We start from the raw sequence: 27,994 nt of genomic DNA on the forward strand, positions 1-27,994 counted from the left end.
CCAATATATAATTAACATTATGTAATTTATATTGATATATATATATATATATATATATATATATATGATAATATGACTTTTATGTGGTGAAACTAGTGCAATACTTATTTATTCGTTATTAATGTTTACACATTTGATTTATTCGTTATTACATTTCTTTTAATTTTGTTCTAATCTATGATTCTTTTCTTAAAGTTTTTGTCAAGTGAAACATGTATGAGGTTGCAAAAATTGAAGGCCGTGCTAGGTACTCCGCTTTTAAAAAGACAATTAAGGTTATGATAACGCCGACAGACTATCTTGATGATTTGAAGGCAATACTTAACACTTATTTTGAGCATACTTAACACTTATTTTAAAAAGACAAATAAGTGCAATACTTAACACTTATTTTGAGCATCTTGGTGAAAATCAATATACACGTCACTTGTTTGGTCAAATGCCCTGCATAGACCTAGGAGAAGATAGAGATGAATACGCATGGAAAACGGCAAGCTATATGCCCTGGCTTATTAAAGACGATAGCGACGTCGGATTTATGTTTCGGAATATGGTGGAAAGTAATATATTATATATGTATGTTCGTTCCATATGCAATTGTGATGAATGTAAGGAGGGATTTAATATAATCATGTGTAATGAGTTGTTTAATTATGAACACTTAATTATGGATACTTTGTAACGCTTTGATGAATTTCAAACGTTTGTGTAATTTGAACCAAATGTCGGTTTGATTTAATTATGGACAATTGTAAAAGATATTGTATTTCTTGTTTATGACCGAGTTTCAATGTTGTATGATTTATATTGCCTTTGGAAATGCGCTGGTTTAATTACAGGTAAAAACTGACCGAAAAATGGCTTGGAAATGCTTTAGAATTATGCAACTACCAAAGGGGCAAAAACGTATTTTACTTGGTGTGACTGACAGCGATGAATTTGTTTTGTATTTTGTATTGAAAGAAAAAGGAGGAAGAAGAGAAGGGTATGTTGATTATCGATTAAGCAAATGTTGATGTCGGAGTAATTGATGATTAACAATAACAAGAATGGAGTGTAGTATCACTCATCTTCTATCCACATCGTTGTTTTGTTAGTGATCTCACTCACACTGTAAAATTATTACCTTTTTTCTTTTTCCCTTTTTCTGTGTATATGAAATTGCAATTGCAACAAAACATTGATTCATTCCCGATCCAGAGAAAGAGAACAAACCAATTCTGACAGCTGTTGTATCCAGAACCAAGGGAAAAGGAGGATAATTGATTAGGTTTGTTCTCGATCCATCTCGCTAGGGTTTTTGATTCCGCGAGATGGCGAGTTCTTCATCTTCTAGTTGGCGAGAGGGAATGTCCTCTGATAATATCAAAGGTTTAGTTCTCGCTCTTTCATCCAGTTTCTTCATCGGCGCTAGCTTCATTGTTAAAAAAAAGGGTTTGAAAAAAGCCGGTGCCAGTGGAATCAGAGCAGGTACTCCTTCGATCTCCTCACTAAATTGTCTTTACTTCTCACTCCACACTTCATTTTATTGCGTTGCAATTCGATTATTAGCTTTTTCTTAAGATCTGGATTTTTGGGGTTTTTCCCTTTTCTTTAATGGGTAACTTTTACTGTTTTTGAAACTGTATTTTTCAATGCCAAGCCTTTTCATTTTAAGTGCTTGCATAACATTTTACAACCTAGATGAGTAAGTGTATTTTATCCATTTTCAGTGCAACAAACTAATTGGGTTTAATCTATCTCTTTGATGCTCTTATCTATTATTTTGTTGTGCTCTTTGATATGGAGTAATGAGTGCTTGGGATTATTTAATTTTCATGGAGAGCATATGAGATGTAGGGTAGTGTCAAATCACCAGAGTCATGTAGAGAGAAGATTCATGGATTTTCTACTAAGGAGCGTAGATCCTATGGAGGGTAGTATCAAATCACTAGAGGCAGAGGAAGACCTAGAAAGATTATAGGATAAACAATCAACAATGATCTATAGATTAATAAGTTGGACAGGGATACGATACATGATACAACATTATGGCGTAATTTGATCCATGTAGCTGACTCCACTTAGAGGGATAAGACTTGGATCAGTGGATGTTGTTGTTTAATTGTCATGAAGAAAATGGAGTATGCTGTGGCCTGATCCTGATAATGTTAAAATATGTTGAAAAGACTGTCTACAAGTTAAATTGTTTTCATGTTGTTTGTATGGACATTTTTCTCTCTCATGCAGTTAAATATACTCCCTCCGTTTCAAAATGAGTGTCGTTTTAGCCAATTGCACACAAATTAAGGAATGGAATAAAGTAGTCAAATGTCATAGCAATTTTACCAAATTATCCTAATCAACCATTGGTTTGTTTTTCATTAAAGAAAAAATAATACTTTGGAAGTGGTGTAACATAGTATTAATTGAAGGGTACAATTGAAAAGAAAAAGTTATTATTGCATTGAAAACAGAAAGTGACATTCATTTTGAAACAATTTTTTTTTGGCTAAAACGACACTTATTTTGAAACGGAGGGAGTATTAAAATACAATGGATGCATACAGATAAATACTACGAAGCACGCATACCGACACTGGGACACACCTAATAATTCGAGGAGTATCCGTGTTTCATAGGTTAAACATGTTAAAATGAAATGGATGCTTATCAACTCTATTGGCTCGGCTTGATTTGTATATGGAGTGGGTAGGGGGAAGTTTTGTTATTTTATGATTTTATCTGCACAATAGTTGTTTTTTTCCTCATATTTGTGTTTCTTGTTATATACCCAATCAGGTCATGCACAATTCAATTGTAACTGACTTTCAAAGAATTATCTTTTACAGGAAGTGGAGGCTATTCGTACTTGTATGAACCACTTTGGTGGGTGGGCATGATAACAAGTGAGTCATTCATGGTTCTATTTATTGTGATTGATTATTAAATTGCATGCTGGTCTATATTTTCTTTAACATGTGTTTGTGCAACATCTTATTGTTTGGTATTGGTGAACTGTATCTTTGATTTTTCTGTGCATCCCCACAAATCCTGCTTCTTTTTCAGCTTCTAGTGATTTTAGTATTACAGAAAGTGATGCGGTTCCTATCTAAACTTGTATAATGTTAGTTAGTTCCATGCAGAACCTTAACAAATCTTAATAGGGGTGTTCTTCTGTATGTTTTTCTCTCATCGCTGTACGATTTATCATCTCTTAGCAAAAAGTCATAAGTGTCGGTTAAGTTATATAAATTTTTGTTACTTGTTGTCCAGATTTATTGCAGAAGGAATTTTTTTTGCTAAAGCTTGCATCTTTTCAGCTTTTCCTTCTAATCTTCTTACTTCGTTTTGCTTTCATTCATTTTCTATGGGAATATTTCTACATTCCAATCTACGGATGCTAACAAAATATCTACGTACAACTTATTGATCTGAGTTGCACACAGTTATTGATACCAGCAAATGGATTAAAGTTTCAATTCTAACATTTGCTTTTTCAACAGTGATTGTCGGTGAGATTGCCAATTTTGCAGCATATGCATTTGCTCCAGCTATATTGGTCACTCCGCTTGGTGCTCTTAGCATTATTATCAGGTATGGCAATTTTAACCTTCGTATTTATGCTTGACTCTTTGTAAATTCTGATTTGTGATGATGTGCTGCAGTGCTGCTCTTGCCCATATTATCTTACGGGAGAGACTACATATATTTGGAGTTCTTGGTTGCGCTTTGTGTGTCGTTGGGTCTACAACAATTGTTCTACATGCTCCTCAAGAACGGGAAATTGAATCAGTGCCAGAAGTATGGGATCTTGCTATGGATCCAGGTAGCCATGTTTCAACCTTGAAATGTTAGTCTACTCAAAATATCACATTGTAATCGAACTACTAACCAAAAGACACAATCTTTTTTTTGCAGCTTTTCTATTTTATGCCGCATTGGTTATAACAGCTACCTTTATTCTAGTCTTCCACTTCATTCCTCTATATGGCCAGACACACATAATGGTTTATATCGGTGTTTGTTCCCTTGTAGGCTCCCTATCGGTATGTCTCATCATCTAGTTATTGATGAACAGTCCTTGTTTCCCCCTAGTTCTCTGTTTATTTTTTTCCCTTCTTTCTGTATTTATATTGTCAGGTTCTCTTTTAATAGGTTATGAGTGTTAAAGCTCTTGGAATTGCCATAAAGTTAACTCTGTCTGGGATGAATCAGCTAATTTACCCTCAAACTTGGGTTTTCGCTCTAGTTGTAACTGTTTGTGTTCTTACCCAAATGAATTATTTAAATAAGGTATGCTAGCTTTTCTTGTTTCTTGATGTTTACATTTATTGGTAATTCATGAAGTACCTTAATGGAAAACAATACATAAAAATGATTTCTCGGTGAAAAAATAAAGCAAGAAAAAATTAATCTGTAGAGGAGAAGTAATGAATACAATATCTATTTTGCATTGTGGTGAAGTTATTTTGCAGTCTGCTGTGACAGTTATGCTATAATAAAGATAATGTTTTTCTTTAAAAACTTCATGTTTTACATCATTATTTATGGAAGAGGATTAGTACATTGAAGTTGATGCCTTATATTCGAATGGCTTGCAGGTGGATAGTGAGTAGGAAGGTCTGATGATGCAAGTGTAATGAATGGTTTAATAATTTAAATGCATAAATGCAAGTTTAGGTATCTGAATGGTCTATGTAAAAATCTCATTATCTCTATAGTTTCAAACTTATGTTTAGGATTAGAATGTGACTTCAATATACAGTACCTAATCCTAAATGTTTTGTGGTCCTTCTACGAATTAAACTGTGTAGTAACTTTTACACATTGGTACATCTTTTTTGGGTGGCTGGCTAATGCATGTGATACTTTTTTCTTCTTCTTAATCAGGCACTCGATACTTTCAATACAGCAGTGGTATCTCCCATTTATTATGTTATGTTCACAACATTAACCATCGTGGCTAGTGTTATCATGTTTAAGGTAAATTTTGTCACGAGACTGGTTTATTTTTATTTTAATGACTCCGTAGCTTTTTTTACATTATCCAGATTGGTTGCTTAATTTAAAATCTGTGTTTTCTGAAGCCTATTGTCGAACTGGTTTATTTAAAGCATAAAACATCTTTCTATGTGTTATGTATTATTCCATGTTTATGTTCTACTTGCTTTTAATGTAATGACAAAATAGAAAGCTAGATATGACGTATTATGGCACATAAGTTCAATTTTAAGATCTTGTCAACAAAAAAAAAAAAGGTTCAATTTTAAGATGATATCTAGCGTCATTTTGTGCTATTCTTGTCACAAGATTCTTAATTATATACAGGTTGTTGGCTAGAACTACAATAGCAAACAACCAAATCCTATTCACAAGATTCGTCGTGAATCGAGTCCAGTGATAGATCATGCAAATCTCAATTTCTCTGAATGGTTTGACTTATAGGCTTTCTTGATCTTCCCTCTACATGTAACTATTGTGCTATCCTCTACGACTCTACTCCGAATTGGTGGTTTTATGGGGGTCTTCTTTGCACATGTTCAAGCTAACCGAATCAAAACCCTACCATTTTTACTACGACAGGAGTTGCCTCAACTTTCTTTGTAATGATTTCATTATTCACTACTAACTAATCCTATACTGGTTTGCGTAACATATCTCCTTCCTCGTTCCATTTCTCGTCTTCCGCTCTATCTCTACCATTATTCTGCTTTCCCTCTCACAACCTTTCTGCTGCTGCTCTGTCCCTATCACGACCTCTCTACTTGAAGTGCTGCTGTTGAGCCTACATGATTTAGTGAAATTCATTTGAATTTCAACCAGTAGAATAGTGTGTTTTGGGAAGAATTTTTTCTTTCTTTCTTTTTTTGACGGGGAAGAGGTGTTAAAGTGTGCATCACTAACACTTCTCATATATATTTTTTTGTATGATTGGAGTACTTATTTTTGGTATGATACCTAAAAGTATGTCAACCTGATTTTATTTATGTTTTAGTCAAGAATCAAGCTTATCAAAATAAGTGGGTCCCACATATATGTGATAAACCGGTTCCAAAAGAAGAGAGAGCGAGAGAGATCTTTGAGAATAAATTACTGTCTGCTGAGGCATTTACATCTTCAATGTATGAAAATCGAAAATTATGTGTGTTCGCATACCTTCAACAGGGTGTAAAACGGCTTTCTTTTTGCTCATTTCTTAAACAAGCATGGAGACTTGCAAATCCTTTGGTACACATTAAGAATTGGTTTGATCCTTCATTTTGATTTTTTTAAGAGGTCCTTCATTTTGTTTTTTATCGTGTTCCAGGTGCAGATTCATTGGTTTAGATATTATATACATGTCAAATATCTGTCTGTCCATTGTTTGCTAATTTGAAGATTCATCTTTGACTGAATATTAAACTTGTTATCAGGACTGGGATAGGCAAAGTCCTACACAAGTTATCACAGAAATATGTGGGTTTGTGACGATACTTTCAGGAACTTTTCTTCTGCACAAGACTAAGGATATGGCAGATGGTATGCTCTAGTGATCTCTTGTAATTTCACGTTACTTCAGATTTCCCTCTATTGGGCTCACAATGCACTTCCTAGTGTGGTCCTGCCATCTTGAAACATGATTATTAATAGGGTTTTGCTAACAAGTGCCCGACATTTAGGGCACTTCTTAATTAAGGAAACTAAAAGTAGTAGTTTTGCAATGAAAAATTCCAACTTTTTGACTTTTAGGAAGTTGAATTCAACACTTTTCACCATTTTTTTTTCTATTTATGTTCTCTTAACCAATGCCCCAAAGGCACTCTTTAGTATTTCCCTTATTAATATTATCTTCTTTTACATGTTTACTAGGTTCATCTATTAGACTTAATAAGCATTCAGAAGAGGATGGCTTTGATGATGTTGAAGGGATTCCCCTCAGAAGGCAAGAATCCATGAGATCATGAGATCGCCGTGATATATTATTTGCATCACACCTCGAATATCTCAAAAGCTTCAGGCGCTGGGGAGGGACTTTGCCTAGTCTTTGTGTATTTTACTGATTATTTCCCACCCCATAATATTTTTTCCTGATACAGTTTGGAGTGGAAGGATGAGAGTTTCCTATCATTGTTCTTTTGGCCTCCTTATGATTGTACTTTCTGATCTAGTCTTGTACACCTCTCTACACTCCACACTGAAGACAAACACCGATGTAATTTTCTGCACGCTGATTATATATAGTGTATCCCAGTGAAATGAATGTATTCATCATCAAATTTTGAACTGGACAGAGCAGCAATGTTTTTATCAGTACCTTCCAATGTAACTAACCCTATTTCTATTTACACTTGTCAGAGAAAACTATGGAAGTAAGTCATTTTATGTAGATTTTAAAATCAAATGAATGAACTGTTTATTACATGAAAGTGCCTAGAAGGATTGTTTTAAATGTAAGTACTATAAATATGATTCTCAACCTCACAAGTCACTCTGGAATAGCTCTATTAGCTACCCCCGTCCTCCTTTTGGGAAATAATTAACAAAGGGTCCGTTTGGATTAGCTTATTTTATAGCTTATATAAAACAACTTATGCAAATAAATAAGTTTTTATATATTATTTATAAGTTTTTTATGAAGATACAATTTTCGTTAGTGAGAGCTTATAAATTAAAATAAAAGCTTACTTATTTACATAAATTATTTTTCATAAGCTCAAGCCAAACGGGGCCAAAATTCATAAGCACATTGCTTATGTTCTAATCACCGGGTCCGTGGATTAACATTCATCACAGCCATGCCTTGGTGATGGGCTGATTTTATACTTTAAACACATATAAAATAAGATGTTAGATAACAACTAAACTTAGATGATAAAATCCGAACTGCATGCTTATCATCATATCATATTGGGTTAGTTTCGGATTGATGGAAAAATTAAAGATTTTTTTTCAAACCAAAATCGACAATTTTAATTGGATTGGGTCTAGTTAATTCTAATTTTGGGTTTATTTGTTAGGACTTCCTGCACGGAACAATTAGTGAGAGACCAGGATTTAGAGAGAGCAATGCAGAGAACAATCTTGATTGTTTGAGGTTTGATGACAGGGCTAAAGGTCTCTTTATAATCAATACCCAGTCTTTGATGGAATCCTTTGGCGACAAGTCTTGCTTTATAGCGAGATATAGAACCATCAGGATTTCTTTTCAATCTAAAGACCCATTTGTTACCAATAACATTGTAATGTGGTGAGGGAGGAACAAGTGTCCATGTACCATTACGCATAAAAGCCATAAATTCATATGCATCGCTTGTTGCCATTTGGTAGACTTTAACGCCTGAGATACACATGTTGGTTCAATTGGATTAGGCAAAGGATATTTGGTGACAAGGTTCAATTGTTTGGGTTTGAAAATGCCACGCTTAGCTCTTGTTTGCATTGGGTGATTAGTTACTGGTACTTTTGGTTTGGATAGAGGTTTTGTGATGTTGGGGAGTGGAACGATCGAGGTTGTGGAAGTGTTAGTAGATGACTGATTTGTAGGAGAATGGTAACTAACTTGTGGAATTATGTGCTCATTATTATTAGGTGGGTTATATGTTCATGATTATCTAAATGTGTGGGTGGGTTGGGTACGTGGCAGTGGTGTGAGATTATTTTGAATGGTTTCTTGAGGTGGACAATGACATGTCCTGTGAAGATGTTTTGGAATAAGGAAAAAATATTTTCAATGAAGTGAACATGTCTAGAATTGTAAAATTTATGGTGACAACTAGGGTACCCATGGATGAATGGTGGGTAATTTATCCCAACCAATACACATTAGCCACATAAGCACATTTTTAAGTGGTATACATGAACTATCTTGACCCTATGTATGCACTTTGAGACAAACTATAACCGACAAATACACAAGGTATACGGCTTTAACCAAGGAAAACAAAGACACCCAAAAGAACGAAGTTTGTTGTAATTGGGTTTAGTTTGAAATAGAGTGAAGAATGGTGAATGCATTTTTAGAGTAGGTGTCGGAGGAAGACGATTAATGAGATATGCAGCGGTTTTGGCTGCAAAAGACCAAAACATAGGTGGAAGGGAAGCTTGATGAAGTAAGCACCTTGTGGTTTCAAGTAAATGATGATGTTTCCGTTCAAGTAAACACAGAGATGAAGTGGAAGCAGCGGAGTAGGCACGAGGAGATGTGGTTGTTGGTAACTTGTAGAAATTGGAATCATGATGAGGTTGACTGCGACGTGACCTCTGGTGTGGTGATTGGAACGACCACGATTAGCATAGTTAGTTAGCAGTGACAGGATTTCATAATCAATAAGTTTGACATAAAGTGCATCAAACGAAATTGGATTTTCACGAGTCCGAGTTGATGCAGTAAACTACCTAAATGATGGATCCAAAACATTTAGAGCATGGATGAATAGATCAATGTCATGAATAGTCTGCATTTACGCAGAAACAGTAGTGGATCCTTTTCTGATTGAGTTGAGTTCCACGAGATCTTTTGTGTTGCTAGAAATAGATTGTGAGAGGGTGGAGGTTGAAGATGGGATCGTAAAGGAAAATATTGCTGTTAGGCAAAAGGCTCAGTTAATTTTGTAGTATTTTGTTAATTCAATATATTTACATTTGTGTAGCCATATATACATGGAATACAATGATGAATATTGCTCAAATCATGGAACAGTCAACTATACTAATTGGCTAGTTACTATAAGATATGATTTCCATTTACTGATATTATTACACCCATCATTATTTGATTTGGTCAATGCTAATTAAGTTAATACTCCTACATTAGGTACCGGGTCTTAAATAGTTAAGACCCTACCATTGTGGATACCACCCTCAATCTTAAGTGGGACCCACACCTCAATTTTGAGGTCTTAAACGGGTCCCACATAAACACATCATTTTTTTTTTATATTTTTTAATAATAGTATCTAATAGGTACTCAAACACTTCAATAGAGACTCTCTAACAAAATGTCTATGTGGGTTCCACCAATAACATTAAAAAGTCAAAGTAAATTTCAATTGAAAAGCAACGGTACAATGACAATGATTATTTTAATTAAAAGTAATGTGAGGTCCACTTAAACATTGAGGTCTTAAGAGCATCCACAATGCATACTCTAAACTTTGAGGTCTTAAACGAGTCTCACATGGACACATAACTTTTTAATATTTTTTTAATAATAGTACTTAATATGTACTCAACCACTCCAATGGAGATCCTTAAAAAATGTCTAATAGGGTCCCACAAATATTATTTAATAGTCGTAAAAATTATTATTTTAATAAAAAGTGATGTGAACCCATTTAAGAATGGGGTCTTAAGTTAGACCTTGGATCTTTTAAGATCCCCAATTGTTTTTCCATAATGAGAGTACCTATTAGGTACCAGGTCTTAAATGGTGAAGACCTTACCACCGTGTATGCTCTAAGTGAGACACTTGGTCCTAGAAAATCTAAAAAAAAAAAAAAAAATCCACATTGGAGGAACCTATTAGATACCATATCTTAATTGGTGAAGACCTCACCAACGTGGATGCTCTTAAGTACTATTATCAAAAAATGATAAATAAACGATGTATAACTCATTTAAAAAATAGATGTCTCCATTGTGGATGCTCTTGTAACCTCGAAAAAAATAGTTTATCGGTTCCTTAAAAAACATTGATTCGTTTGTAAAAAAATAAAATAAAATTGATTGGATTGGGATGATTCTTAGGTTGAAGTGAAAGAAAGAAAGAAGCGTTGATGCGATCAGGAATGGAAAGGTTGAAGTCCGGTGGTATTCTATGGTTAGAGGGTTTGAGAGAAGCTTGTTGTCTTCATCGCGTTATTATTCTCTGTCTCAGGTCCAAACCTCTTATGCTCCGAACTGGCCAGTGTTTCCTCCTTAATGGTTTCATTTTCTTAGGAAGGTTAGTTACGTTACTACTACTTATTTCCACCTTATTATGTATAAGCTTACATAAACTATTTTTGTACAACTTATCAAATTAAGTTAAAAATAGCTTATGAAAAATGTCATAAGCTGTTTTCAAAAGTCCTCCCAAACAATCTCATAAAACTTATGCTAGTAGATAAGCTCAAATAAGTTAATGCAAACATGCCCGTAGTTTATACATAAGCGCTTATGCTATAAGCTGCAACTTAAATTGTTTATCCAAACAAAGCTATTACGAATGAGATATTTTGCCATACATATGAATCATTTTTGACATAATGACACATTGAAGATGATTGGAAGAATTCATTTTTCTTTTTAGAAATGAGTCGATGACAAATGTTGGTTGTTAGTCTTTATTTTGTTAAGTGCGGTGAGTTTTTTGACAAGAAAGTGTGGGGAGTTGAACCTATGACCTTATCACTTTAATGTTGAAATTTTAACAGCATAACCGAATTCATAGATACAAAACTATAGCATATTCATATAGAGATAAGTCAAGAATATGTGTAGCTTTAAGATTGCAGAGATAGCTAATAAGAGAGCAAAGCATGAGAGAGATTGCAGAGTTTAGGTTTAACTACGCATGAGAAAGAAAACGTGAGAGGATTAACTGCGCTCATTAACGTCTAGATTTCAAAGTTTAGGTTTTCACCGTATACTTAACCGTCTGATGGAGTGACATTTAAATAGCTAAACAGCCAAGGACAAAAACCTCTCATTGGGCTTAACAGAGCGATCCAACCCATTCCGGTTAGTTCAGTAACAAAGCTTAATCAAACAATTATTCGATGATAATTGCTTAATAACAATTGCCCATGCTTTATATTATCAATAAATTCTTAATAATTCATTATGCAAAATACATAATTGATTAATTAAAACAATTAATCCATCATTTAACCCTTATTTTCATCTCCCAAACCACCAAGAGTATTACTCGATGATCGGAAGAATTCTGACTCACAGTTATTAGTTTATACCTGCATAATCTATGTGTTTGATGATTTGAACATTTTAAGTTTTGTGCAGTATATTCGTCCTAAACTCGGTTGTCATCCCTGCTTTGTGGTGGATATTACCCGATCAATGCTCGCAGCTTGTTTCTCATAAACTGTGTGCCTTAGCTGGAACTTTGAAATTTTATTCTTTCTTACGTCTTGTTCTCATTCAACTCTTTTATGTAAGTACATACTATACTATTTTTAAAGTGTACAGTGACCTTAAAAATCGTTTTGTTGCTTGTTATTATTCTTCCTTTCTTTCCAAAACATTGATTTATATAATAATAATAATAATAATAATACCGAAAGAAAGAAAAGCAGTTCAAATAACTTGCATTGAATAGGATTTACACCAATAAGTTGCTCTGCATGCTAGTGATCTCATTGATCCATACATTGATTTAGAAAAGCATGACATGCCTAATAGAAATATAAGTTTCAAAAGCCAGTGCTTGGCAAGATTGTTGCATAATTGCATTTGAGGATTTTTTTTTTTTTCATTTTTCATTGCTAAAATGTATTCCAAATGTCTTTCTATATCTAGATTGTAATGTAAAAGCTTTCAATAAACGTGGTTTTCAAACTTATGTTTTCTGATTGTCTCCTTGCAGGCTCTTTGGTTTTACCCATTATATGTGTTTAGCATAGTTCTGAGCACCCTCTGGTAATTTTCACTTTTTAATCTATTCTCCTAATCTTTTTTTATCATGTTGGATCCATTATGCTGCCCTTGATAGCCGTTCTCCCGGTTAAGTTATTTCATATTTCTTTACGTCTGCATTACTAAGAAATGAAATTCCATACAACAACAACAACAACCAAGCCTTGTCCCACTAAGTGGGGTCGGCTACATGGATCAAATGACGCCATAGTGTTCTATCATACACTAAATTTGGATCCAACTCACTGACCTCTAAATCCTTTCTAATGGTTTCTCTAATAGTTTTCCTAGGTCTTCCTCTACCTTTTTTAACTTGACTCTCCTCCATTTGATCTACTCTTCTTACCACGGCATCTACGGGTCTTTTCTCTACATGCCCAAACCATCTAAGCCTATTTTCTACCAACTTGTGCTACCCCCACTCTCTCTCTAATCCTATCATGTCTAGTCTTACCACTCATCTAACGCAACATACTCATCTCTGCTACACTTACTTGATTCTCATGTTGACTCTTAACCGCCCAACACTCCGTACCATACAACAACGTCGGTCGGACTGCTGTCCGATAGAACTTTCCTTTCAACTTAAGTGGTACTTTCTTATCGCACAAAACACCTGAGGCTCTTCTCCATTTCAACCACCCAGCTTGAATACGATGGCTTACATCTGCTTCTATTTCTCCGTCATTTTGTACGAAGGACCCAAGATATTTAAACCGTGTAACTTGGGGTATGATATGATCTCCAACCTCCAAGGTAGACCTACTTCTCCTTCCGCTGAAGTTACATTCCATATACTCCGTCTTGCTTCTACTCAAGTGGAATCCATACGCTTCTAAGGCTTGCCTCCAGGTCTCTAGCCTCCCGTTCACTTCCTCCCTCAACTCACCCACCAAGACTACATCATCTGTAAAAAGCATACATCTCGGTGCTAACTCTTGGATGTGTTCCGTCAATACATCCAAAACTAAAGTAAAAAGATAAGGACTTAGGGTTGACCCTTGGTGCAATCCTATTGTTATGGGAAAATCTTCGGTAGTCTCATCCTGCGTCCTCACACTAGTCGAACCTCCCTCATACATATTCTTGATAGCCCTAATATAGGCAATCCTAACCCCTTTCTTCTCCCGGGCTTTCCACAAAATCTCTCTCGGTACTCTATCGTACGCCTTTTCCAAATCAATGAAAACTAAGTGCAAGTCTTTTTTATCCGTCCGATATCGCTCCATCACGCGTCGAAGTAAGTAGATTGCTTCCATAGTCGACCTCCCAGGCATAAAACCAAATTGGTTATCCGTAACTCGAGTCTCCTTTCTTAGTCTTCTTTCGATCACCCTTTCTCGTAACTTCATGGTATGACTCATTAGCTTAATTCCCCTATAATTTCCCCATGTATGCAATCCTACCTAACGAGTATTTTGGACTGCTTCTTTTTCTATCAAAACAATGCTGAATTGAAATTCTTTTTGGAATTCTAGCTTATGACTCCCAACATAGGTGTCAAACACATCAATATTGCCAAATAGTGTTAGGCTCCATAGGGTAATGTTTATGTTGATTATCATATGCTCATTGCATTCACAAACAAAGTATTATTAAGTTTAGATTTCCATATCTAATAAAGTATTACAAAGTGGTTATGGACTAGTATGTTGTTTTGCTTTTTGTTATCTAAATTATTGGATTGTAATAAAGGATCCAAAAGCTATGGCCCTATGGGTTTATTCTGCAGACTTATCAAATAAGTAATGCTACTGAAAGTATGAGAGTTTGGAGGGAGTGGGCTTTTAGAGGACATAGAAAATGAATCTGTTGTAAGGAGGGTGAATCACTGAGAAGAGAGGAGGGCACTTTTTTTCTTTCTTTCTTTTTTTCTCGCTGAGAGACTGGGGTTAGGAGTTTTCTCGACTTTTCGAACTCTTGCTCTTAATTTTTTTTTGTTTTCTTGTTGAATATATCGATACCACTCTACCTTTATAAGATAGTATTTATTCCTACAAAAAGTGATAAGGGTATGTTTTTAGGTACAATGACATTGCTAAGTATGGGTATGCCGCAATGGGAAGATCTAAGTTTACTGTGGATAACAGCTCCGGCCAAAACAACACAGTAACTATGCAAAATGCTTATCAAGCAAAAAGACCATCTGGCCTTGGAGGGTTAAGTTCTAACTAGTAGTTACTTCATGCTGCATTTTTTTTTTCTTTCTAATTGATATTAAGTCTTACTGAGTTAATCAGAACTAAAAGGTTCAGCTACTGTGTTTGCTTAACCCAGGGTCATGATTGGAATAGGAGAGCAGGTGTACTCGATACTCCTTTTGAGCGTTTTCTTTCTTGAGGTAATAAAATGATTATATTTTCTGTTCCCAGATTAATAAAGATATTATATATGCCTTATATTCAGTAAACTTGATTTTGGTTTGTTTTATTCTTCGTAGTTGTTTAAAGTCATGCAATTTCTTATGTTATTTGCAGGTTTATGCAACTGGTTTCATACCATACATAGGAAAGGTGCTCAATTTTTTACTTCTTTCGTGGATGTATGCATATTACTGCTTCGAGTATGTGGTCCAAATACACCCTTGCTTAATCTTCTCCTTCACCAATTGGATACAAGTTTGAAAGTATGCTTTTTGATTAGGTATAAATGGAATTTCAACGAAGTGGCTCTTGACAGAAGGCTGGACTACTTTGAATCTTACTGGCCATTTTTTGCTGGTTTTGGTAAAGATTTTAGCATTTTTTTAAAATAACATTTTTTTTTTCAAAAATTTTCTTAAGAATGCCAGTTTGTTTCACTAAAAAAATATATGTTTAAGATCATGCAATCTCTTCTTTTGATGCCTCTCAGATAAAAACAACTTATTTTACAAACCTTGGGAGGAAGAACCGGTCTTTTGTCTCAATATATTTTGCAATAAAAATTAAAATAACCGGTTCTTAACATATTTTCTGAGAGACAATATTACGGGTTGTTATGAAGGGATAGATTGGGTGTATGGGAATGAGGATTGAGGCCTTTCTACTTTGGGAAGTGTGCAATTACGAAGCAGAATGGCAATAATTTAGTGTTGTTTCCTAGGAGGCTTGTGTGAGGTTTAAAATTCAATCTAACACCATTTTCTTGTTGAAGAATATTGAACTATGGAACAATTTTTTTTACTAGCTATCCTATGGTTCCTTCGTATTTGAGACTAACGAGTGATTTGTGCCATTACAGGAAGTCCTTGTGTTTTGGCTATATTCTTTTTCTCTCCTCTTGTGAGTTATGGGATTATGGCTATACTTTATCCACTGGTATGTATGACTGTTGGTTGTGACCCTTATATTTCTTTTCCCCTTCTTTATTTGGATTCTCTGATGTTAAAATTTTGACTGTCATGTAAGTTTTTGTATCCATTTCTCTCCTTTCATGTATTAAATATCTGGGACCTTATTAACCTTTATATATATATATATACAAATTTCTCATGACACGGTATTGTGAAATGTGAATCTTTAACATTGGAATCCAAACCCATTCTTCCCACATTGAATTTGACTTTTTATGCATTTTTTGTATTCATTTTTGTAAATGAAAACTAAAATATCATGCTATGCTATAGTATCATGAGTGATGTTAAATTAATATCATGCATTGTATGTTTCAGTTTGTTCTAACTGCAACTGGGTCGGAGGCTGAACAAGAAATATCCTTTGAAAAAAATAAATGGAGAGCTGCAGGAGTGGAAAGGCTTCCAATATTTTATGTTGCAGATAATGTGTCGTAAGCTCTTTATTACTTATTCCTTCACTCTATACTCTAGACAGACATTGCATTATAAAAACCTAGCTACTAAGCAAGTGACCCAAAAGGGTACTTGATCAATGATTAATATCTAATGGTTTCGTATGTTAGATGAAGTCGTTAATTGCCACTGTAAGTGCAAGTTGTTTCAATAAAGAAGCACGGTGCATTTATCTGTAATTATTTGACAATTTTGAGGCTGTCAAATCATTGTTAGTTGTCATACACTTCCATCATTTGACTCTCCTCTTATTGCTGTCTCTAAATGCTTTAACTTATTAAGTTGAAATATATAGTAAAGCTATTGCTGTCTCACCACTATTGTTGAAAATCGCTACTCGTGAAATGAATTTGTTCAAACTTTATTAATATTGTTATTTGTTTCATTATTTGACTATCAACAGTGTTACTGATATTTTCCTTTCCTTCTTTATTTTATACTTCTATAGAGAATTCGAAAACGAATTGTCTAATGTTAATTCCTAGTTTCATATGAAAGATCTATTAACTTACTTGACAAGTAATTCTAAGATATTGGATAATTGATCTCTTTTTCATTTATGAGCTATATTTTGGTGATTAAATTATCTTGTACTTCTCCACTATTTCTCATTCTATTTTTCTGCGAAGTTACGACTTGGGATGCTTTTAAGGGGATAATTGAACAGTCATAACTAATAAGTAATTCTTAATTGGTTCTCAAGTTCTTTCTTATTCAGATTTTTTACTTAGGGTGTGGTGGGTTTATGAAATCGTTATGTACTTAACATAGCAATGGGTAATGGACAGGCTTGATTGTATAATAAATAAAGTACCTATGGAGTTATTATCATTGTAACCAAATGCTTTGATTTTGGTTTATGTAGGATGTGGATTTTATCTCTTTTACCCCTGGAGAAACGGGACCGGATGCAAGACAGAAAAGCAAAATAAGATTATTGTAGTCAACGCTTCTGGCATAACTGACAACTGGTAAGAACACGAACTGTGATTTTGTCCACCGAAGCCATGTATATTTTTCACTTACAGTGCTTTAATATGCTATATTTATTGGGCATATATAACCCTCCCAGTCTCCCACTACTTTATCTTTTACTATAGGTTGGTTAATTTGTTCTGTTTAATGCTGTAGGATAAATTTATTTAACATGCTGATGCGGAGTGAACTACACACTACATGATTTCCTAATTCAGGTGCAGAAGATTAAAGGCTTAACGCTGCAAACTGCTGCCGGAACTAAGTCGACCATGTTATAGAGAATTTCTACTTTGTGTAGGATCTGCCCTAACTTGGGGTTTGTGTTTTAGGAATCCTGCTTGTAGTCCTTCGACCGCTACCTTCTACATTGTATAGATTATACTGAATTTGGTTGTAAGTTGTAAGTCTTAATTTGTACATAATATTCATAACCCTCGTCAATATATTTATGCAAAATTACTTATGTGATCCTTTAACTTTTCTTAATGCATTGCATTTATTTATTTTTTTGCTCAAGTTGATCATTTAAGCTTTATACTGTGAATGTCTGTTTATCTTTAATCTCTAATAGGAGGAGGATTCCAAGTGATAAGACACAATCCCCATAGACCAAAATTGTGAGACTAGCCCTAAGGCTTATAACATGAATGGCTAATACATGAGCATAAATCTTGAAAATAGAGTATTTAATAGATTCAAACAAACACTTATCCCTGGAGCACTAAACCTTCCAAAGAATAACCGCAACAATAACCCATATCTGTCCATCTCTTCCTTCAACCACATATTGTCACCAGCCAAATCATGGGCTGGAATCAACACCACTGGAATTTAGTTTTTCTCACAGCTCCGTAGCCGTAATCATAAAGAATGGAATCATGACCAGCCAACCCTCTCCTCTTCAAGGTAGACCATACAAGTTTAGCACCATGACACAATTGCGACATGAAGAATTGAATATTGAAAGGAACTCTGAGGAGCCAAATCTAAATTCAATTACACACTGCTGTATTAAAAATGGATGAATCCAACAACCACTTATTTGCTTCTTTCATAGAATAAATGTCTCATACCACTCTTTTAGACTCATGCATCTACTACCAAGTTAACAAAAATAAGATAAAGTTACCAAAAAAACAAGTACATCTAGCAATAGCATATCCACTTCAAAGAAAAGAAAAATGTGATAAATTTGAGATTTGACTACCTTCAAAGTGATGCCAATAAAATCTCATTGGTGAAAAGCTCTCAATGTTGCTGCCATTTGATAATAAAATCGAATGTCATCTCTATTATCATAAACTTTCTCTAAATTTAGCTTAAGAATCTAATTCCTTTTCTAACTCTTTCCTTACGTAAATGCCAAACCATCTTTTGCAAAACAAGGAAGGAGGACACCTAATTTGAGATGGAGAGATTAACATTTTCTCTAGTACTTTTTTACTTGAAATAAATCTACTCTAAAGGAGCTCACGGTTCTAGAAAGCAGGTGTTAAGGGAACTTTAATATAACGATCTTATAAACTATGTTATAGGAGGTAATAGGCTCGAACTCGATGTCGTTAAAAATAGTGGGGTAATTATCCTACTAAATTGAATAAAAAAGAATATTGTAATCATAATTGTCTAAATTTAGTATCGTTTTTCAATTACAGGAATTAAGAGTTCGTTGCATCTTCACCATCTCCATATTTTTAATATCAATATTTTTTTTTTTTGATTTTTTTTTTTAATATCAATATATTGATCTTAATAGTTCAGTTTTACATTGTTGAGGTTAACTTAAATTCAGTTTAAGTATGTTCATATAACTTAGTTTACATAATCTACTTAAACTTAGTTTACATAACCTACTTAAACTGAGTTTATGTATGTATGCTTAAACTCAGTTTACATGACCTACTTAAACTAAGTTTACATGTACATACTTAAACTGATATTATGTATAATCATTGAACAAGGTTGAACTTTTAGATGTACACTTAAACTCAGTTTACATAACCTACTTAAACTCAGTTTACATGACCTACTTAAACTGAGTTTAAGTATATATACTTAAACTCAGTTTACATATGAGTTTACATGATCTACTTAAACTGAGTTTAAGTATGTGCACTTAAACTTAGTTTACATGACTTACTTAAAATAAGTTTACATGTACATACGTAAATTGAGATTACGTAGAATCATTGAACAATGTTAAACTTTTAAATGTACACTTAATTCGGTTTACATGACCTACTTAAACTGAGTTTAAGTATGACCTACTGAAACTAAGTTTACATGACCTACTTAAACTGAAGAGGAATTTTAGGGTGTAACCAAGAAAAAAGGAAGATGCTTTTTGAAAATTAAATTTTATAGAATGATAATTTTATCATTTTAGGATGCAACCAGGATTAAACAGAGTGTAATTAGAAAAACTCTTAATAATAATGTAAATATCAATGGTCAATATCAATATATTGTTTCAAAAAAAAAAATACACTACTTATGCAAAACTTATTTGAGAAAGTTAATAATATCTCTTTTCCTTTTAAAAAAAAAAAATATTTGAGAAAATTACCCACCTTGTATAAGAGAAGTTTAACTTACATTTTCACCGACTTTTATGTTTAAATCTACACAAAACTATTCTTCAAAAAATCTACGAAAATCTAATACACAGTGCAACGAAATCAGGAGTTTTGCAAGTCCATTTTAAAATAATCAATAATGCATATTTTTCTCTATTTTTGATTCACTGCATCATTAAGATAGTTTTACAATTTTTTCTTTTTTACAAAAATAAAACGATATTCATTCATTCAAATCGATAGAGTATATCATTCAACACCACTAAAAACATAAAAGATAATCTACGAACAAACTCAAAACATCAAAGTTAATAGCATATAATGGCATAATGTCTACAAAAATATATGATAAAATTAAAATGACTGAAATACCTATGCATCCGGATCTGCAACGTTGACGCCTAAATCTTTGATTAAATAATCGATCTTTCAATATGAATCAAATGAACACCGCAACAAGACGGAAAATCAAACAACGTCGTACAAGACGACGAACAGCACACCACGACACTCAGATGACGAAATCACGAAGAAAAAAACCTATATCTATGTGAAAATCGCTTATTTAAAATGAAATAGAGAGAAAAGGATGAAGAGGGGTGATTTCAGGTCAAAAATTGACCCAAAACCACCCCTCAATGAAGAAACTGGAAGAGAAAACCTAAGGAAAAATAATTAGGACTTACTTGTTGGAGAGGGAACAATACAATGGAGGCTTAAACAAATGAAGACTTTGTCACGTCTTCTTTGACACGCCTTATACTAAACACATTTTGGTCTGGTAATATAATTTTATGAAACAACTTGTGGGACAATCAAAACAAAACAAAAAAAAGATTTTAACACAAAAAAAAACCAAAATAGTTGAGATATAAAATAAGAACATAATATAAATATAAAAGAAAAAATTATCATAAAATTATTATTACAAAATAGTTGTTCAAATATCATTTCTCTTGGATTTAACCACTTCATAAATAAAACATAAGATGATTGACTGACCTCTCTCTAACTTAACGCTCCCACCGCTCTCTAACTTTTCCAACCTTCCCCAACAACCGACTTGCTTCCTCCCTTGTCAGTCCAAATCCTTTGCTTTTGCGATGTAGATCCACGCAACCGATGGTGTGGCCTTCACGGCGGCATCACCATCTTCGTTCCAGCTTGGGTTCGTCGCTTTCGCCGCCTTTTGCTTGTTTCTGTCCAACGGCGACCCTTGGATCCAGCGTCGCCAGCTGCGGATCTAGCGGTGGTTAGCTCTGTTCTGGTTGTCGTCGTCGTTGTTGACTGTGGTGGGTCCGGTTTGGTTTTGGTAGACAAGTCAGAGGAGGTTGCGACGCGGCCTATTGCTGGAATCTATGTTATCTTTTTTGCTCTTCTGTTGTACTTTCCTGTTTGTTCGTGTTTTGTTTCTTTTTAGGTATTGTGCTAAGGTTCGTTTGTTTGGGTGCTCGGTCCTGGTTGTTCCATTGCCGGCGGCAGCAGGTGTGGCGACTTTCCTCCACGATTAATCCTCCCTCGTCGTTCTCCCAGATCGTTCGTCGTCGTATGGCTCGTGGTGGTTGTTGTAACACTCATATTTCTATTAAAGCAATTAAACATGCGAATAATACATTTATTCAAGAAATAGAGGTTACACCACATTCAAAATTTAAAAAAAAAACAATAAACATGTATATAAACCTCAACAGTTGCAATGGAATATAAACCAGAGTGATCCAAATTTGTACATGCCATGAATCAATAAATTACATCACATAGATGCATCTCAAAAATCCCAAACAAACGGGTAATCTCCAACAAAACAAAATCCAAAAATAACCTAATCTAGACCGACACAACAAGCCTAGATCAGAGTCGACTCAACACCGATATCGGAGAAATCTCCCGATATCACCAAGCACAACTCACCAAGCACTACTCATGCACAACGTCTACCCATCCATACAGACAGATAGGCGGTTAAAACAACTGGGGGTAAGTATTACATTATCATAATCCAAATAGCAATTATCATGAATATTTCAATTAACATCATGCATTTGATCAGTAATAACCACACATTAATACTTACATCATACCTCAATATTTCACATCAATAGTCATCAATCATATGAACAATTATCAAGTCAAATATTTCACATCAATAGTCATCAATCATATGAACAATTATCAAGTCACAATTATTCATTCACAATCACCAATCACATTTATCGTAAATAATCATTAATCACATCTCATGAAGAATCACCAATCACATTTATCATGAATAATCATTAATCACATCTCATGAACAATCACCAATCACATATATCAATAAGACTCATGCCATGATATGCACCTATTGACACATATATGCATGTGGTACCAAATCTCCAAAAAGGGTCGTCACCCAAATCCAGATCTCAAAAGATCTCTGCCAGGCTGAAGCCCTATAACGAATAAAACATCGTATCCATATCTCAAAAGATCTCTGCCAGGCCGAAGCCCTATAACTAGATCTCAAAAGATCTCTGCCAGGCCGAAGCCCATAATGAATAAATCATCATTTCATCTCGACTATGATGCATGGACATGTATAAGGACTCGATAATGCGACAACAATCCACAATTTCAACCTCAATATATAGGACGACACCCAATTATATTGATTATCTCCACACATTGCATTATCAAGAAAACATGCCCACACACAATTAAATCATAGTATTCATCAACACACATCAACATGATTATCAATAATCAACAATTTCATTCAACATCAGCTATCAGATATAGTTTCACCAATTCAAACATTTCTTACACATCTCATGATAGACATCATATCCCACATAATCATTCATTCATACAACTTCATTTAGTTATATAAACATAGCCACCACATTTCTTAAGACAATTGGTTTGAGAAATATTTCCAACTAAAACTATACCAAGTGGCCACCGGCCAACATTGGCAACTCCAAGACAAAACGACATAGACAAGTTGAAAACCTTCAAACAATCTTAATCGACAATGTATTCATGAAATTAAGTCGCCTCCGGATCATCAACATTAACCCAAGCACAACTTAAGTTCATATGAAAATCCCGTTTTCACAACTTTCCACTTTCCCGCCCGAAATATCACTTTCTACTTGATTAAGATGTTTGACCACTCTTGCAAGTATTACCTAAGTCTATATGAGCTGTAGGTTCAACTTGCAAGCTTTACTAGTTTACAAAATATGTTTCCGACAAAGTTTGGAATTCTTACAATTTCACAAGTTAAGACTCAATTCAAGAATTTCAAGTATAGGCGAGCAATCATTGTTCCAGCAGATTTTAGGGGATTAACAGTAGTTAAACATGCTTAAAGAATCATTTAAGAAAACTCGGATTGGCCCCCAAAGACCCGGAACAAAAGATCAAAGTGACTGAAACTGGACATGTTCACTTAAGCGACCACCTGGTTCGCTTAAGCGAACAAGTTACAGTAGCAACTCACTTTGTTCGCTTTCTGGTCGCTGACTGGTCGCTCACCAGTTCGCTTAAGCGACCACATGTTCGCTTAAGCGAACGAGTTCTAGTAGCAACCAGAAATCTTTGCTTACTTGCTCGCTCACAGTTCGCTTAGGCGAACTGAACCCAGAAAAACTATGAGTGTTCGCTTACCAGGTCGCTTAAGCGAACCTCTAAGCGAACCTTCACAGGTTTGCAGAAAAAGTTACGGGTTTGGACCCTTTTTCACCCAAAACCCCCAAATTTGACCCCTCATTGCCCAAATGTGTTTCCAGAACATGTTTATAGGTCAATATGACTAAAAAGACTCATAAAGACACAATCAAACTTGAAAACACTTGACAATTGGACTAACTCATCATTTTCATCAAAACACCAACAACATTCAAATTCTTATCCTCAATTCATGAATATGCATACCCAAGCAATGATTCATCAATCACGACATCAATTAACAGCCATAACATCAATTGAACAAGAATCATAACTCAATCTAACAACAACTTAGCAAAATTCACCAATTGAACACAATTTTCACAACTTATCATTTTTACATATTTGAACATGTAATTTCACCAACAATCTTACAATTATCATCAATTCATGCATACAAATATATCATCACAGTTGGAGCACGAATTTAGCAACAATTATCCATAAGCAAAATTCATACAACATTTGAAAATTTACAAAATGATGATGATTATGATAAAGACTAACCCCCTTACCTTAGATAAAGATTAATCCCAACTTAGGCTTCAATTTAGCTCCTAAGCTCAATTCTTCAAGCTCTCCCTCTCCTCTCTAACCCTTGTTCTTCTCTTCTCCCACTTTTTCTCTCTAGAAAATATCTTATGAAATGAATGAAGTGATATTTTCCTAAGACAGCTCATTAGGTATAACCCTTAATGGGCTTAACTTAATTTTTAGTGGGCTTAACCCATTTCTATTCAAACAAAAAATATTTCTACACTCCAAACGATATTTAACTAATAACGGTAAAATGTCACTAACGGTCACTAAACGGTAAAATCTCAATTTACTCTAGTAACTTAATGAAATAACTATTCGCACTAATCACTAAAAGTAATTCTCCCCCAAAATTATAATTTTACTCGTTCTCACAAAATGACCAAAATACCCTTAAGTCTAAAATGACTAAAATACCCTTCTAACACGGAAACCCATGAAATTGCACCCAATGATGAATAATCACACACAAACACATAAAACACAAAATAAAAGTAATTAAAATAAATCTAGCTAAAAATCGGGCTGTTACAGTTGTGGTTGTTCTTGCAAGTGGTTGTGGTGGGCGCCGGTGGCCGTGTAGCTTCGTGTGTTTGGTTTGTGTTTTTTTGGTGCCTGTACAACAGAGGTTGGGGTGGTTGCGAATTTGGACCTTTTTGCAGTGGTTGAGGTTCATAAAGCCCGAAAGGGTCTGGTTCGTTTAACCCGAAAGGGTCTGGTTTCTGACGTATTGAACTCATCCCCCGATCTGAGTTTTTACGCGTTGTTTGCTCGAAAGATGATTTTATGCCTGCTATTGATTCAGGGGGTTGTTGGCACTTGGATTGGTTTCCGTGTTGACGGCCAATCCATTAGCCTGGTTTTAAACTCTAACTGTTCTATGAGGATGTCCACTTTTCACGCTTAATTGTAACTTGGTTCCGCGCCCGTACGCGGGTTCGCCGGGTTGCGCTCGTGATTACTATATTTTTGTTAGGATAGATTAGAATTATACCACTTGAACAGTTTTTTTACGATGTATTTCTATTTGAATTTTTCTGGATCAGATCCAATGTCCCCCGGTCTTTATACCTGTTTGTGTTTATTTAGTATATTTTCTCTTTGGCTTAAAAAAAAAAAACATAAGATAGATGTTATTAAAATTTTCATTTAGGGGATAGTTTGATTTATTTATCTTTTTACTTAAGGGAGTATTTATTTCCGGAAGTAGAAAAAGAATGGAAGGGAGACAGAAATGAAAGGAGAGAATCATTGTCCCATCGATATGATATTCAGAGCCCACGCGCGTCACACTTTTGCTGCAAACTTACCCGCACTTGGGAGTCATATGATTGGAGCACGTGAAGCGCGTGTTACTTTTTTCTTTATCTTCAATAATAGTAGTATAATACTATTCACTACAGTATTTACTAGCAATTTATTCAGCGACGTGGTCCCACTCTATAGTAATTTAATACTCCAACTAGTACTAGTTGTACATACAATTCATCCTGGCCGTCCTTTTCTTATTTCAAATCAACCATTGACTAATCATGCATCTCTTGCTATCATCATTCTTCCTTACTTCGTGTCCTCAAAGAAAACAGAAATCTGCAATACACATCTTCCAATCCAATATCTACATATACTTTGTAAAAATAAAATAGTAAAATCTTGCTGACCATCGTCCTCATCACAATGATTAAGGAAGTTAAAAGTAACATGTTTGTATTGATTTCAATAACATTTTAACTTTTAAAAAGTTAAAATTATCATTTTTTTACCATTTTTCAATGTTATATTTCTATTTTTATCCCTTTATCAAATACTCCAAAGACAATGATTAACATTCTCTAAAAAAAATTATCTACGTAATTCATTCCATCATATTTACGAACAGTTTTTGTTTTTACATATTCATTAAATAATTGATGTATCTGGGATAGAAGAATGCTAACAACGCTGACTTTTACATACTCTTTGTAACATCCACTCTTTTATTAGATGGAATCAATGTACATCTCACTACTTTATGTGAGCTTTATTATCAAGGTGTAGACTTATAATAATTTCAAGGTACTAACACTACTTATCTGAAATATATATATATATATTCTTAATACATCATCATTTATTTAATGTATCTGAAAAAACAAAAGTTTCCTATGAATATGAGTAGAAAAAGTATTAAAGAAAATCATTTTTATTATTATTTTAGTTATTAGGTCAAACTAGTGTTTCCCATTTATAATACTTTAAAGTTTGGATTATATTAACTAAGTGTCCTTTAAAAAAATAAAAGTATTTTTTTAATTGAAAACAACAAATTTTTTATTTTTTTTTTGGTAAATAGAGATAACTTTCATTAACCAAAACAATTATTACAAACTACATGAAATCAGGAAATACTAAAACCAAGAAACAAGAGCTAAGCTCAAACAAACAAAAAGAACCATTAGCCTCGTACCCGAATCATCAGAGTTTGCACCTTCTTGAATTGCAATCCTCTAATGTAAGCATCCATTTTGATTTGGTTAAGGAGTTGTTGAACATATCGATAATAATTCTGAAATTTTCTATCATTCCTCTCCTTCCAGATCATATACAGGGTCACACTCAACACCATTATATGAGCTTGATGCATACCATTGTTACTGTTACAATGAGACTGAATATATTGCAAAATAGAATGCCAATTGCTAGTATTGACCGTCATATTCAAAAATTTAAAAAGTTAAATATCCAATTTTTTTCACATTTATCAATTCAATATTTCTATAATGATTTATTTAGCTAATGTCTCTCACTCTCTTGCACTAGGTAACATTGGGACTAGCTGAAATTTCTCACTTGAAATTACCTTAAAATACTACTTCAACACCAAACATAAACTAATCCCAACGGTTAAAACAACACGCGAGAAGATCAAATATAATACTGTATATTTAAAATAAAACTTGAAATGACCGAGGATGCTTCACTGCCCTCCTTGTTTATTTATTTTGATTGATTAGTTAAGGTAATTCTTCTTGTGAAAGTGGATGAAAGTTTTGTTTTGTTTTTGTCCGCTAATAAACTAGAAGATAGGTATCCTATGGTGCTTCTTTCTTCCACTCTAGAAGCACAATATGTCATATCTATGTTAAGAAATGACCAATTATTTTATGGTATGGCTCACATTTTAATGGAGATGTGTGACAAAACCTCTTTCTAGGATGTGAATGTGAACGCAAACAACAAACATGCAGTTTATAATTGAAGATCTATATTTGATCTCTTGTGAAAAGCGCACACATGTTTGTTTATAATATATATATATATTGATGTTGTATCGAAGAACAGTTAAATGAGATTATAAGTGATCTATTTCAGTTTATTAAAAGTTCTCAGTTCCGATTCAATCATATTTTTTTATCATTTATTATTGTTTTATTCGGATTGAAGAATTAATATTTGTTGTTGTACTTTTTTTTTTGTTGGTCAAGTAGCCTAGTGGATAGAGTTCACACAATTTAATTGTGGAGAATTGGAGTGTCCGGGTTTCGAACCCCGACTCTTGCATATAATATGTAATATCCCTACCAACTGAGCTATGCTCACGGGGATATTTGTTGTTGTACTTAATTCATTCATATAAAAATAAAGTATATTGATCTATACAAGTCATTAATAAACTATATGTATGGCCGCATGAATATAGCTCATTTGATAAGGGATAATACATATTTTGTGCAGGGGCTGGGGTTCGAACCCCAAATACCTACTTATTCATCTTAAAAGGTGAATTTATCCGGTCTCTTATTTAAATCAAAAGAAGTCATGTTTGTGC

At 34.1% G+C, this 27,994-nt stretch overlaps 2 protein-coding genes across 2 annotated transcripts; both read left to right on the forward strand.

Annotated features, from left to right (window-relative positions):
* The first annotated feature begins 961 nt into the window (after positions 1–961).
* LOC11420627 (probable magnesium transporter NIPA4) lies at positions 962–7,358 on the forward strand. The gene is made up of 9 exons (XM_003592906.4): positions 962–1,470; positions 2,832–2,888; positions 3,486–3,576; positions 3,648–3,808; positions 3,901–4,028; positions 4,138–4,275; positions 4,873–4,965; positions 6,396–6,501; positions 6,832–7,358. The coding sequence occupies exons 1-9, from the start codon at positions 1,314–1,316 to the stop codon at positions 6,924–6,926; spliced, it is 1,026 nt and encodes a 341-aa protein (XP_003592954.1). The 5' UTR covers positions 962–1,313; the 3' UTR covers positions 6,927–7,358.
* Positions 7,359–10,632: 3,274 nt separating this feature from the next.
* Positions 10,633–17,848, forward strand: LOC11418814 (protein EI24 homolog). Its single transcript, XM_003592909.4, has 11 exons — positions 10,633–10,903; positions 11,962–12,112; positions 12,545–12,597; positions 14,619–14,753; positions 14,872–14,935; positions 15,072–15,157; positions 15,238–15,320; positions 15,817–15,893; positions 16,247–16,362; positions 17,250–17,355; positions 17,516–17,848. The coding sequence occupies exons 1-10, from the start codon at positions 10,737–10,739 to the stop codon at positions 17,314–17,316; spliced, it is 999 nt and encodes a 332-aa protein (XP_003592957.2). The 5' UTR covers positions 10,633–10,736; the 3' UTR covers positions 17,317–17,355; positions 17,516–17,848.
* The last annotated feature ends 10,146 nt before the right edge of the window (positions 17,849–27,994 follow it).

Source organism: Medicago truncatula, chromosome 2 (assembly GCF_003473485.1).
Source record: "Medicago truncatula cultivar Jemalong A17 chromosome 2, MtrunA17r5.0-ANR, whole genome shotgun sequence".
NCBI classification, from domain to species: domain Eukaryota; kingdom Viridiplantae; phylum Streptophyta; class Magnoliopsida; order Fabales; family Fabaceae; genus Medicago; species Medicago truncatula.

What these genes read in the sequence shown, in the direction of transcription:
- LOC11420627 (XM_003592906.4), top strand. Translation starts at nt 1,314, where the DNA reads ATGGCGAGTTCTTCATCTTCTAGTTGGCGAGAGGGAATGTCCTCTGAT. An exon ending in TGCCAGTGGAATCAGAGCAG is followed by an intron (nt 1,471 to 2,831) that starts GTACTCCTTCGA and finishes TATCTTTTACAG; the next exon opens with GAAGTGGAGGCTATTCGTAC. An exon ending in GACTAAGGATATGGCAGATG is followed by an intron (nt 6,502 to 6,831) that starts GTATGCTCTAGT and finishes CATGTTTACTAG; the next exon opens with GTTCATCTATTAGACTTAAT.
- LOC11418814 (XM_003592909.4), top strand. Translation starts at nt 10,737, where the DNA reads ATGCGATCAGGAATGGAAAGGTTGAAGTCCGGTGGTATTCTATGGTTA. An exon ending in AGACCATCTGGCCTTGGAGG is followed by an intron (nt 14,754 to 14,871) that starts GTTAAGTTCTAA and finishes TGCTTAACCCAG; the next exon opens with GGTCATGATTGGAATAGGAG. An exon ending in TGAGCGTTTTCTTTCTTGAG is followed by an intron (nt 14,936 to 15,071) that starts GTAATAAAATGA and finishes TGTTATTTGCAG; the next exon opens with GTTTATGCAACTGGTTTCAT.